Source organism: Arctopsyche grandis, chromosome 11 (genome assembly GCF_051622035.1).
Source record: "Arctopsyche grandis isolate Sample6627 chromosome 11, ASM5162203v2, whole genome shotgun sequence".
In the NCBI taxonomy this organism is placed as follows: domain Eukaryota; kingdom Metazoa; phylum Arthropoda; class Insecta; order Trichoptera; family Hydropsychidae; genus Arctopsyche; species Arctopsyche grandis.
In genome coordinates, this window is record NC_135365.1 from 5,768,617 (window position 1) to 5,783,218 (window position 14,602).

General features: G+C 36.6%; 2 protein-coding genes across 2 annotated transcripts in view; both read right to left on the reverse strand.

Moving 5' to 3' along the window:
• The window catches only part of btv (dynein cytoplasmic heavy chain beethoven), a 53,415-nt gene that overhangs the window by 25,820 nt on the left and 12,993 nt on the right, over positions 1–14,602 (reverse strand). The window contains exons 26-33 of the mRNA XM_077440480.1: positions 4,683–4,911; positions 4,355–4,600; positions 3,424–3,803; positions 3,206–3,347; positions 3,010–3,129; positions 2,748–2,936; positions 1,432–1,655; positions 1,166–1,363 (exon numbers count right to left, since the gene is read on the reverse strand). Of these exons, the coding sequence (XP_077296606.1) occupies positions 1,166–1,363; positions 1,432–1,655; positions 2,748–2,936; positions 3,010–3,129; positions 3,206–3,347; positions 3,424–3,803; positions 4,355–4,600; positions 4,683–4,911 (1,728 nt within the window). The remainder of the gene's footprint in view (positions 1–1,165; positions 1,364–1,431; positions 1,656–2,747; positions 2,937–3,009; positions 3,130–3,205; positions 3,348–3,423; positions 3,804–4,354; positions 4,601–4,682; positions 4,912–14,602) is intronic.
• Positions 6,554–12,185, reverse strand: LanB1 (laminin subunit beta-1). The gene has a single exon (XM_077440456.1). It carries the CDS (start codon positions 12,084–12,086, stop codon positions 6,696–6,698), a length of 5,391 nt encoding a protein of 1,796 aa, XP_077296582.1. The 5' UTR covers positions 12,087–12,185; the 3' UTR covers positions 6,554–6,695.

Sequence of the window (14,602 nt, forward strand, 5' to 3'; positions counted from 1 at the left end):
TACTAGCTTGTGCAACCGATGGGGCTGCTTCCATGGTTGGCAAATATCAAACATTTATCGCATATCTGAAAAAAGATGTGCCAAATATTTATTAACACGTTCAACCCGGCGTGTACCACCGGTGGCCACGCGGATAGTGCTAAAGCAGACTATAATTTTACGGTTCCACTTCATTGAGCACCCCAACACTAAAATTCCTATAAAATTCTAAAGATTTAGGGGACAACTCATTATATAAAGTGATTTAATACCGTCACGCGTAATTGGGTGCCGATACGCGTGACAGTGCCGCCACATGGGCAAATGTATGAAACCATGCGCCGGGCTGAATATGTTAAATAAGGTTGGGAAGGCGTTTACATGGGTCTCTTAATATTATAATAAAAACAATAAATTTCATTAAATCAAGTCCACTTCAAGATCGCCTTTTTCGACAAATATGTGAGAAAAACGAGGAGGACTTTGAGCGCCTTCTATTAAACATAGAAGTTCGTTGGTTATATCGAAGGGTAATAATTGTCTTAATCGTGTTGTTATAGTATTTCGGAACAGTATTGTGTCTTTTATGAGTGACAACCAATTTGGAGAAGAGATGGTTGGTGCAAAATGCGACATATGTATATTATTTATCAGATATATTTGAGAAATTTAATTACTAAACATACAATTACAAGGAAAATGTTGTAATCTCATAACGTGTAAAAATGTAATTATTGCTTTTCTTGGAAAGCGCAATGTTTTCGAAATTAATATTGGACGACATGAGTTAACACAATTGGCTACTATTTCTAATGAAATATAAGATGATGATCTTTACATATATGTACATATATTGAACATTTGAAGCAGCTTCATATACAAGTTAGATTTAATGTTGATCTTTCAACTTTCAATACTTAAAATAAAAACTTTCTTCTTAAAAATTGTCAGTGGCGTTAATTCTTCCAAAAGCATTCCATTATAACTTCATTCTTAATTATTTTTCGTTACAGCCATTCATACACACTATCTATCATAAATATAAATAGCTAATGATTACTTCTACTGTCTGATTACCTACTCATATTTGAGTAAAATACAAGGTTCAAAACACGAAATGAATGTCAATCAACTCAAAGTCACCCTTAATCTATAAAATATGCACACTATTATTAAATAAACAAACCTTTTATAGTCTAAGTGAGACAACTTAGATAGTGTGTTAACTCTGAGCGCTTGGACAATAAGAGACATTTGATATAAATCATCGGGGTATGATTTTAAAGAAGCAATGGCATCTTTCAAAGCAGTGCCACAACTTCCAATAACAGTCTTCAAAGCCCGAAGACCCCAATCGTAATGATGATTTTCGCTGAGTAATGATCTAAAATAAAAATTAAAAAATTAAAAAAGGCAAAACTAAATCTAAATTTAAATGCAAAAAACAATTACTTTGCCATGTCAAAACACAAAACCAATTTTTCAGCTATCTCTTCAGATTTAGTATAGCCTTGAGCTGCAAGCAATGCTGACGATATATGGACAACGTGAGGTTGACACATTGCACATGGCCGAAAAAGACGATTCAAACCCTCAGGCAACTTCCTCCTTCCACCGTATTTCGCTCCGGCAGGGTTCATCGTTGCAAAAATTCCACATCCAACGCAAACTTTCACCTGTTTACATCATAGAAGTTTAATTGGATGGTTTTGCAGAATGGATCTTACCACGATTATTAATTTTTTGACATCAACTTCAATATACTATGTTACTACTATTTAAATGAAACACCATCGAAAGCCAAAACGATTATCATTACTGTTGCTTTTCACCGTTATTTTTTGAACTTCCAACTCCAAGTGGTTAATAACTACAGCATTTCTTCTACTACTTAATTTGAATATAAAAACTACTAACAATACCCAATTTCACTTACGAAGGCATTCTAAAAAAACGCCGCAAAAACAACTAATTTACCATAACAATGAAAGTCATTGAAAATAAATGTCACTTCATTTCTCTGGTGAAAAAATTATTATAAATAATTTATGAAATGATTTTTAACTCATTCTCCTGAATATTATACAATTATACATATATGTAATCTTATTTTTCATAGTTGTGCTTGAAAGTTATGAGGCAGAATAATTCAGACCACATTTAAACCGCTGTTGTACATATCTCCAAAGTATCTTGGCGAATGAAATGAATAATTAAGTGAAAATTAACTAATAATAGCAAACTTATGACGACGATAAGCACATAACGTCATTATAATCAATAAATGTTACATTACATTCCATTATGTAATGTAACATTTAATTATGTAATAATTAACATTTAATTTTTTAATTCCATCATGTAATGTAATAAATGTTAGTGATTCCATTATGATGTTTAGGAAGAAATTATTATTATTATTGGAATCGAATTATTATTATTATTATTATTATTATTGTCTTAATTGTTCTACTGTATTCTAGATTAATTGTTTAACATTTAAAAATAATTTGTAATATACTTAAATAATGTTGTGCACACCTATAAGTGATGTACATATATACCAGAATCATAAATGTGTAAAGAATATATTGTGTAATGTGTGTACATTGTTGGTGAACCTTTTTAAATAAAATAAAAATTACATATAAATTTACATTCAAAGGTGGAAAAACGTAATGATATAATAATCCACTAAGCATGGTGCAGAAAGAATTTTTTCCATTAATAAATAACATGAAACTAATGCCTCACTTGAACAAACTTACCTCTTTTCCATTTAAAATAGCTGACGATAGTTGATTCTTGTGATTTATTGCTTCCAATATGGATGAAAACTGTTGGGCGACAGCTGAGAGGGTGTTTTCTTCCAAACGGTTAAATTCGTCGAAGCAACCCCAAGCTCCACACAATGCCAAGCCGGATAATAACCTTCCCATCGTCGTTTTATCCATTCCCTATCATTTCAAATTAATTTTCAATACACTTCCAAACAAAACTTGCATATTTATTACATCTATATAATAATACCTCATCACAGTTGAAAACAAGCACTAATCTCCCTAACAATCCTCCTAAAGCTTTGACAGACTCAGTTTTTCCCGTTCCTGCAGGACCGAATGGATTACCGACCATTCCCAAATGCAACGCCTACATCATATAAACCTAGATTTACTCTGAATTTTATAATATAATTTTAAAACTTGCGACATAAACATATACAAACCTGTGTGAGAGTCAAAAAACATTGATCTGTTAATTCAGTACGAACTAGTGTACCAATATTTGTACCTAGATATTCATATGTGTATGGCAATTTAGCCAATCCCATGCATGCACAAATGGAAGTTTTACTTTCAACATAGAATCTAAAAATAAAAAGACTCGGTAAGTTAAAACATTCATGTTCGATGTACATTCTTGTGTAAAATATATGTATTATACCTTAGTTGTTTCTGCCAATGCCATTGAGTCGGAGACGAAGTTCCATTATCGATGAGTTCGTTTAAAATTTGCAAATGATGATAGCACTGCAGTATCAACGCTTGCAGTTTGCTCTTTTCCAGATGCCCATCCGTCTCTTGAATTTCAACCTTCAAATACTTGTTCAGCTCACCGCGAATACTATCCCTCATTCCGTGCAAGTTATGAGAAGAAATCGACCTTTCCGTATTCTCAGTGAAATGGATACTTTGAACCAAGCATAGAACTTGTGTTGGATAATTGGTCAAATTCTGTTTTTGAAGTTCAAGATGCAACAAGCATTGCTTTATGTTAGTGTGGAGAGATTCACGCATTTGAACCTCTAAACGACTCAACCATACCTAAACCAAAATTCCAATAAGAATAAAAGTACATTTTAATGCTTAACCCTCTGCCCGCGGCAATAAATATAGTGAACAAGCCCTGTACGCGGCACCTTTTTCGCGATTTTGGCAATCTAGTTTTCGACCTTAAATACAGATTTTAATATTTACTCAAGTAACCAGATATGTTAATTAAAACATAAAGTATTATTTTAAACAATAAAATACATAATATATCTCGTAGTTTTGGCTTAATTGTCAAATAATCATTCTTCATAATTGTATGAAGACGTGACGTCAAATAAGCGAGGTTTCAGTATGGTTCCACAAAAAACAAATTTTTGACTGGTATATATTCATTTTAAGCTAATTGAATAGATGGCATTCAACTCTCAGTAATATATTCAGCCAATTTTGAACCTTAAAACAGTTTAAATAGGTGCATATAAGGCTCAAAATCCCGTGCAAAGTTCAGAAATTCTATGGAAGACAGCCGCGCTACAGACTTGTCACGCAAAACTTCCATAGAAGAGGGCCGCGGGCAAACAGTTAAAAAATTCCAATAGTACCTCTATTGGTGCTTCGATGTCAATAGGCGTATCCATGGCGAGTTTGTCCCCATCCTGACCCTTCATAGCTGTTATCGACACTGCTCCAGGTCCAAGCTGAATTCCAATAATACCCGGAAACAATTTTTTTATATGCGCTTGCAGAACATTTTCCCTGTTAGCTGAATTGGCCCTAGCTTGTCCCAAAAGCTCAAGCAGATCGTCATCACTCAAAAAATAAAATCTCGGAAATACCGATCGCTTTTCCTTGAAAAATTGAATTAAAATTGTAACCGTTACCTTTAAAAACTATTCTGTAGGTTTATGTGATTAAATAATTTGAATTTACTGCCATGTACTGCTCCAAAGTGTTTTGACACTGCACCAATTGGTTGACAAGCCTCGTCAACAGTGAGTTTAAGCTCGGAACGTTCATCAATGCTGATAAACGTGGATCAGATTCCACTACGCGCATAATGTGACGAAAATCTCTATCCAATCTGATGAAAATATCACCGTTTATGCTTCCACCGTTGTATGTAGCCTCTCCGAGCAATATCGGTTCCAAATAAACCCATCTGCGTTGGCATAAAATTAAGTCAAGTATTGTGTGTATATTACATAGATATTACAATAGTGCAAAAGTGTTATTACATATGTACAACCCTAAAATGCATATATGTATACATAACATACATATGTTCGTAGTAACTGAAAAACCAGGAGTTTTTCAATTTCCCATTTGTATTAGTTATATGTATTTGAGAAACCAGTATTTTTATCTATTTGCAATTTTCAAATTTCATTGTTTATATACATATGGTTTGTTTTTTAACCGTTTGCCCATGGCAATAAATATAGCGAACAAGTCCTGTACGCGGCACCTTTTTAGCGAATTTGGCAATCGAGTTTTCGACCTTAAATACAGATTTTAATATTTACTCAAGTAACCAGATATGTTAATTAATACATAAAGTATTATTTTAAACAATAAAATACATAATATATCTCGTAGTTTTGGATTCATTGTCAAATAATCATTCTTCATAATTGTATGAAGACGTGACGTCACATAAACGAGGTTCCAGTATGGTTCCACAAAAAACTAATTTTGACTGATATATATTCATTTTAAGCAAATTGAATAGATGGCATTCAACTCTCAGTAATATATTTAATCAATTTTGAACCTTAAAGCAGTTGAAATAGGCGCATATAAGGCTCAAAATCCCGTGCAAAGTTCAGAAATTCTATGTAAGACAGCCACGCTACAGACTTGTCGCGCAAAGCTTCCACAGAAGACGGCCGCGGGCAAACGGTTAAATATTTCATTAGGTGTTATATATATGTACATATTATAGGTGCATTGAAATATAAAAAATAAAAAAAACAATTATGTTTTATAATATTTTTTATTAAAAATTGAAAAAAAAAATATTATTCCATATGTAAGCCTCATATGCATACATGCTATAAAAAAATATTACTAAATATAAAATTAATGGCACATCTGCTACTCTACTGAAAAACGTTAGAGAAATCTTAAACTTAACCGATAAAAATAAAATTATAAATTTATTAGCAATTACAATCAATCTTTGGAAATCAGCATAAGAAAGTTAGCACATCAGAATAACAATAGCTACTAAGGCACTTTATAATTTTCTAAATCATTTACTAAATATATAATATAAAATAAAAACATTTGTTATATAAAATATATATATATATATATTATATATTTCAAGCATTCTGATAAGGTCTTATATTATAGTAAATATAAACTGATTTTATTATTTAATTGTAATAATTTCTATGTTAAAACAGTCGATATAAAAATAAAAAATAAATTGATGTTGACTTGAATACTAAAAACGAACTGAAGAGTAAATATTTGATTACATTTTTTGTTTCAAAAGATTCAATGAAAATAAAAATAAACTACAATAAGTACAAAAAGCTCATATAGATTTAATTCTACAATCTATATTTGAAATTCATTAAATTTTGTGGCAGTTACTATTATAATATATGTATGTATATTAAATACAAGGAAATAAAGATACAAGTGTCATTTAAAATATAATAGAAAGCAGTTAAATAAATAACATTATTTGTTCTTTAAAATAAAAACTATTGTAAATATAATCTAAAATTTAACCTAAGATAAAATTGATAGTTAGGAAATGAAAAAGACAGCATATGTCATGGTGTTGTTTTTAAGACATGTTGAAAACTTAACTTATAACAGTAGTGATAAAACGTAGCATCGATTCTACACATCAACGAAAAAGTCAAAACAATAAATAAATTAAATGCAATATATGTATAGTAAATGCATTTCATTTCAAATTGAAAAAAATTACGCTGAACATGACCTGTAATAGTCAGATTTAGCAGTAATGGCCGAAAGGTATCTTCCAACTTGGTCATTCAATTCTCCGATTCGAATTTCGCGGTCATTCAAATCTTGTATGTGACTGTTGTAGAAAACTTCCATGTTCTGCAACTGCTTCAGCTGTTCTTGAGAGTGAGCAGCCAACTTGGTCGCTTGATCGAGAAGAAGCTGTGCTCGCTCTCGAGCATTGGCAGATTTTTCTGCGTGCTTCGTGAGGGTACTGTTGGCAGACGTATACTTCTGACGGAGTTCACGGGCCTGCTGCTCAGCAGCGTCAGCTTTATACACGACATCTTCGGCTTCAGACCTCACTAATCTCGAGTCGCTGTCAATGCTCAAGATATTCTTTTGCAAATTTTCCAATTTCTTCTTCAAATCGGTGACTTTATCCATGGTTTCGTTTGCCTTTTTCTGTGCCACGTCCGTTTCACTCTCGATGGGAACCAAGTCCCTTTCTGCAGATTCAATATCGTTGTTCGCTTTCTTGATCGCATCTTCGGCAGCTATCTGAGCAGATGATGCATCTTTTAAAGCTAAAACAACGTTTTTAGCTATCTCCAAAGTTGCCGTCGCATTTTCCTTTGCTGCCAAAGCTTTCTCTTTCAACTCCTTTGACTCTTCTAGATCTTGTCGAGTCTCTTCAATGATACTCTCTATATTTGTTACCTGAGATACCGTATCGCTGATGTCATCCGACAACTTTTGAATTTCATCCGGTTTAATAACAATTGTTAGGTTCAATATAGAATTAGCTAACGCTCTGACATCGGCGGGTGTACCACCTGAGCTGGCTAAAAATTCTTTCAGATCCCTGATTAAATTACTACTATTTTTATTAAGATCGTCCGTCAAATTTCTAGCAGCGAGTGCAGAATTGTAAGTATCTTCAGCGATAGCCAACGAAGCAGCGGTGTCTTTCTTAGCAACGGCTATACCCCGAGACAAATCATCAGCTGCCAATTCATTCTTGCGTATAAGAGCTTCCGTTTTATTTGCAAATTCCAACGCTTTATCGGCCTTGGTCATCGCACCCTGATCGCAAGACAATCCTCCACATCTGCCGCATCCAGCACCACCGCACAAGTCACAATCAGAATTAGCATTCCCGCACATTTTCGCATTCAACTCAGGTATACGAGATTGCAATTCCTTGATCTCCTCTTGAAGTTCACGAATACTTTCGTCATTTTCTTTCTGAGTCTCATTGAATGTTACAGTTTGTCGTTCGACCACGAGATCAGTGTTTTTGATTCGCCTCTCTGTATCTTTGATGATTTTTTGAGTTTCATCTGCATTGTCGGCAGCGTTCATCGCCCGCTGTTTGGCTTCCCTCGTCAGATTCAACGCACCTTCAACATTTGCTTCTTGTAATTTTCTCGCATTCACATTCAACTGTTCCGTTTCTTCCTGAAGCTTTTCGTACTTCTTCAGTACACCATCGACAGATGCATTAGCCAGATTTATCCGTGTAGCTATCGTAGACAAAAATAAGTTCAAATCCATAACAGTTTTATTGGCATTGTCCAAGCTTTGCTTCACATCATCTACTTTATTTTCAAAGCCTTCAATTTGAGTCTTTCCTACGGTCGAATCTTCGATGATCTTTTCAATATTATTCAAATTATTCTCCATTTCTTCAAACTCTCTTGTATAAGCACCAGTTGCACCAACAATCTTTATTTTACTAGCGTTACTGATTGCATTGTTAGTTTCGTTATGCAACGTCATTATGATACGATCCCAATTATCAAAACATTCTCCACATGGAGAACACGATGGCGAATTGCCCAAATATCCTCGAGCACATTCGTCACATTTATGTCCACCAATACCTGGATGGCAAACGCAAGCTCCGGTGTTATGATGGCATTGCTGTTTAGCCGATCCCAAGTCATCACATTCGCACGGTTGACACATATCATTTGGATCCCCCCAGTAGTTGGTTTGGCACTGATTGCACTGACGTCCACCGAAGCCAGATTTACAGTTACACTGGCCGTCGTAGACATTGCATTGCTCCGACACGGAACCAATGGAATCACACTCGCAAGGATCGCACCCCTCTCCGCTAGCCAACCTCCAATGATTTTCAATGCAACCATCACAACTTTGACCGATGACATTTTTATAGCAGGAGCATTGTCCGGTTATGCGGTCGCAAGGACCCTTAGTAGAATTGGTGCCGAGCAACTCACAAACACACTCAGTGCAGGTTCTCTCCTCCGCATCACCAAAGTAACCTGCCTGACACATCTCACAACTATCACCATCAGTGTGGTACAAGCATTGCAGACATTTACCAGTATGAGGATTACAATTTCCAGGTTTGGTCACATCTACGTTTTTGCTACAGTTGCACTCTTCGCATGAACCTCCGGGTTTTTCAGGGTGACCGAAATAGTTATCAGCACACACATCACAACGAGATCCAGCATATCCTTTCTGACATTCGCAGATAACATCCTTCGTCATCGGGTCTAAATCGCATCTAGGTGCGAACGAATGCATGGAATCCAAAGTGCCTGGACAAGGACAAGCTCTGCAAGGTATATCATAACCCAAACGTGGATCACCGTAATAGCCCTCCATACATCTGTCGCAACGATGGCCGAAAGAATAGTCTCTGCAATCAGTACATGCGCCAGTTTTGGGATCGCACTCGTCAGCGTGTCCGTGACACTCACATTGTTGACAATTTGGAAAATTCCAATAACCCGGTTGACATTCATCACATTGTCGACCATAAGTATTTGGCTTACATTTACACTGTCCGCTGCTGGTATCGCAGAAATTATTCAAAGAACCAATGTTGCTACAGTCACAACTTTTACAACCTTCGGGACCGAAGCCGTACGTACCGGAAGCACATCTGTTGCAATTCCGTCCAACGACATTACTCTTACAAGGACAAACGCCACCATACTCATCACACTTATAACTGGTAGATCCAGTAGGATCGCATTTACAAGATAAGGCTCCATTAAATACATAAAATCCGACACTAGTATGATATTGTTTACAAATCTCAGGAATATCATTTTTATTCACAGTATAATAGTAAGCGTCCCCGCAACGAGCCATCTCATAATTTCTTCGCCAGGCTTCAGCTGTCGGTGTATTGTTATTGAAGAAAGGCAACGCTGTTACTCTCGGCACTAATACAACCGAATCCAACAGAACAGACGCTCTAGCATTTGGCTCGTTGGACTGGTGCTGAATAAAATCAATATGAAGCTTATACGTCTTGCCGGCCTCTAAACAAGTCGGAGGATTAACAACAGCACTCCGAGCATTGTCAGGTAAGACGACAGACTTGAGGTCGTCCTGCGGAAGAGAATTGGCGCACAGCGAATCTAAACCAAGAGCATCCAACCGATCTAATTTGACTTCAATTTGCTCCCAATCTCCGGATATTTGCGGTTCATACCTGATGACAATATCATAATCCATACTAGTAACAATATCATCTATGGTGAATTCGATATGATCGCCTTCGAACACTTTCATAAATCCAGTACCGGTCCAGCTGTCTTCGCGTCCATCTCTAAACGGTTCCCGAATGCTCACCTGGCAGTTGTTGTAGATCACATTATAATCCGTTCCGGTGTTGCAGTCTGCTGCCTCCGCTTCGAATACGAGGTTGTCTAAAGCTCCGGCGAAGAAGTGTTGCATCGGCTGTTCACAACGACGACCCTGTGTATTTGGCCGACAGCGGCATTGACCGGTGACGATATCACAATTATTGTCCAACGAACCACCAAAATCACATTCGCACCGTTGACAGCCATCTTCTTCTTCAGCCAAGCCCCAGTGCTCCGGCAAACATTGATTACAATCCCTACCGATGACATTTCTTTTACAAGTACACTCTCCCGTGTAAGTGTCACAGCCTTGATTATCAACAGTGCCGAGAGGATTACAGGAACAAGCCTGACAACCGTCTGGATTATTCTCTTCGAAGTTCCAAAATCCATTCTTGCACGTATCGCAGCGACGGCCATCAACGTTGACTTTACAATGACACCGGCCGGCTTCCAAACCACCAGCGGCGTCGGTGACCGAGTCGCAAATAGCATCATCGAGAGACCCACGAGGATCACAGTCGCAAGGTTTACATATTTCCGGATGTTCCAAATCCATTTCTGGATCTTTATAAAAGAAGGCTTTACACTGTTCACAGTTGCGTCCCATGGTATTGTGTTGACAGTCATCGCAGACCCCTCCACTGACGTGGGCTGTCAGCTCGTATACGGCAGAATCGAAATGGCAAGAAGTAGCATGATTATTACAAGTACATCGTTTACAAGCGTTCGTCGTCTTACCGAGGGCCGGCTTCCACGGCAGATCATTGTAAAAGTCTTCACACAACTCACAATTGAGACCCTTGGTATTGTGAGTGCATTCACACCGACCGTGCACCATATCATTCTTAGAATCGACACCGGGCAGCGGCAAACACCTCGAAGCGTGTCCATAACAAGAGCAAGATCCCCGCACAGTCATATCATTAATGGCATAGTAATACTTCTCTTGAATTTCCGCACGGTTGTCCAAAAGATCATCACCGAGTGTGTGCAATTTTGTGAAGTTAATACGAAGGTTGGTCATTTTGAGCAGATTTTGAACTTCCTGGGAGTAGGGATTGCCAACGTTGATATTCGGTGGGAGCACCCTGAAGATGATCTCACCGTCGAAGGACGGCGCTACCGACGAATATCTAGATTCGCAGACGACGTCCGTTAAAGAATTCGGATTCCTTCTCGGAACACCCGGGAAAGATTCGTCGCAGTTGTAAGCAAAGTAGCGATAGACTCTCCAAGTCTTTCCAAAGTCGAAGGATCGTTCGACGAGCATAGCAGCAGGTCTAAAGGTCTTGAACACGATCACGAGATGGGTGAAGTGAAATTCCGCCTCCAAGTCCAGTTGTAAAGTAACATTTTCGATTCCGTTCCTGGACTGCCACCAGGTGCGGTGACGTGTTCCAGGATGGAAACGATAGATTATGTTGGATACGCGATGGTTCAGACCTGGATTCCTCTCGGTTTGAGGTCTGGAGTCGCACCAGAAGCACTTCTTTCTCTCCTCTAAATGGGAGACGATGCAGTATCTCTCCTGCGAGTGCATTCCGCAAGTGGAGCTGGCGCTGAGTCTGGATTCGCGACCTATGAGTAAGTTGCCAGTGGCTGGGTAGCAAGAGCTCTTCTCGCACGGATGGGTCCTGCGAAGTGGCAGACGAGTGTTGCGAGGCCTCGCAGTGGCGCCCCCCTGAGCGTACGCCCCCTGAGTTTGCGCCCCCTGAGCGTGCGCCCCCGCCAACGCGGAGGCGACCAAGGCGACCACCAGCACCAGCCTCATCGCTGACCCACCAACACTATCTCAGTGCTGACTACTAACTGTTGACTGTTGACTACTGACTGCCACTTCTGCTCTCGCTCGCTCGCTCGCTTTCTGTTTCTCTTTACGTCTCGCTCTGCGTCGTCTCCTCTACTTCCTCTATTCCGTTGCATCTCCAAATGCTCCGCGAAACCAACACATGTGGTCAAGATGCGGAAATATCCCCGAAACTCCAAATGTAATATTTATCTACGAATGTACAGATACAAAACTACTTCATACATATGATATATTAATATATTAAACTAAAACATGTCAACATAGAAGTATAATGCATTCTACTTCTATGTTCGTCAACGTCGTGCAACATTTCGAATAAATATTTGCCCGTGTACGAGTACGAATACGATAATATAAATACACATACAGTAGAACCTCGATTATCCGGACTAATTGGGGATGAAGATAGTCCGGAAAATGAAAAATCCGGATAATAGAAAAAATCACAATGGACAGGGAAAGACGTGTTTATTACATATATAATAACATGAAGATCAATATTAAATTACACTGAGCAACAAAAAAAATTACCATAGCGGGGACTAACCAATCTTTACTAACTTTGACCCACTGAATTCGAATATGATAATGATTTCTGTTGGTTGGTGATCGTTTACGAGATATGAGCGTTTAAAAAAATGCGCGATTTTTACAGTTTTTTGGCTTTTGCGGTCTTTAACTCAAAATCTAATATTGCTGTGCTCAAAGTGAGTATTGGAATCAATAGTCAGATGTTTTTTCAATTGGTTGTGATATTTCATTGCTATAAAATACTTATAATTAATTGTATAGCGAATTTTAAAAGTCAAAAATATATATTTTTTACGGGTTTTTTTTCCGTGCTATTTTTCATTTATTTGGTAAATTTTTTATTTCACCACGTTTATAAGGATTGGTTTTCTATTTCAATATTTTTCTTTTTTATCTAAACATACTTACTCAAGCGGTAATTGCAATTTAAATGCTTTCGTTGTGTATATGGTTGTAACGCGTATGTGTTGGGTGCAAGCGAGACGGCATGTAATCCGCCTCACAGAGTACAGCGGTCGGATTTTCAGTATATAATTGATTCCTTTAAGACGCGCATATGGCTTTTTTCTTTATTTACATAGCTTTTTATCTTGTGTTTTTAACGTAAAAACTCGAAATGCTAATGTAGCTAAGCACGATGGTTAAGTTCTTCTGTTAACTGGAAAATTGAAAAATATAACGATACATATAATAATAAACACCAACGTTTGAACGCGCATTAAAGTTTTTCCCCGTCGATTTATTATACTTTATTACGCTAAAATATAAATTATAAAAAAAATATCGTTATTTTTATGATATTTCTTCAAGATAGATTTTTACACAGTATCAATAACATATTTTAACCGACACCAAAAAAAAAACGGGTGTCTTTTTACAACATATGTAAAATAACACTATTATTATTTACTTTATTAAACATTTGTATTGTGTAATTGGATCATATCAAAAATTAACATCGATGTGATATTTTCTTCAATAAAATTTAAATAAATTAGCACACAACCCAGCAAAGTTTGAGATTCTTTGGAACAACGCTTCCAACATTTGGTTCCGTTGATGTTGTGCGCCGCCTAATGATAGTCAATCTGTGCCTTTTAAGTTCACTTTTTATCTTTTCATATTTTTACACATTTTTTTTATACATTTATATGTGTATTTTATACAAAAATTTGTATTGATTTTTTATCAATGCTACATACAAAACTACTAGGTTCAAAATGCCTCGTTTTAGTATTTCATACATATACATATGAATATGAGAGTATTTTTAGGGCATGAACAGTTGTCATCAACTATTAGCAACCAAAGCTTACTTATTAGTTATTACGTTTTAAATGCATCCTCCTTTTTGTAAAAAGTTGTGTATTTCCAAAAATGGTCAAAACGACCTTCAAGACGAACGCAACATGTTTAAATTCCAGTACTTCGGAGAAAATACGCTACAATGCATGCTTATATCTTGGCTACTTTTACCAAATGTTTGCATGCACTTCTACTGAGTGTATTTCTTGGAAGTAGAGTTAAATGAACGGTACCGCTATTTTTGTTCACATACTCGTAGGAACATTAATAGTGAATATCTTGACTGCTATATATGTATTTACTACCATGTGTAACTTCTAACATAAAATCATGTTGAAAATTTGCCACGTCTGTATCGACTCTACAATGTATGTACTATAAATCATATTTACAATATGATAAGAAATCGTTGTATTACAATAGCAGTTATTGACGAAAATTACGTCAATCTTTGAACAGAAATGTTGATTCATGTTTTTGGTAAAGTTTATCACTCAACGAATTCTTTTGGAATTTGTAATTTTTCAATTCAATTTCAATGCTTTCTGTTTTTATTTTATGCTCGTTTATTATACATATTATCGGACATATATCAGATACAACTAGAAATATAATGCATAAATGATTGCCCGTGCAAAGCA

Coding starts and splice junctions, on each gene's coding strand:
- LanB1 (XM_077440456.1), bottom strand. CDS start 12,086: ATGAGGCTGGTGCTGGTGGTCGCCTTGGTCGCCTCCGCGTTGGCGGGG.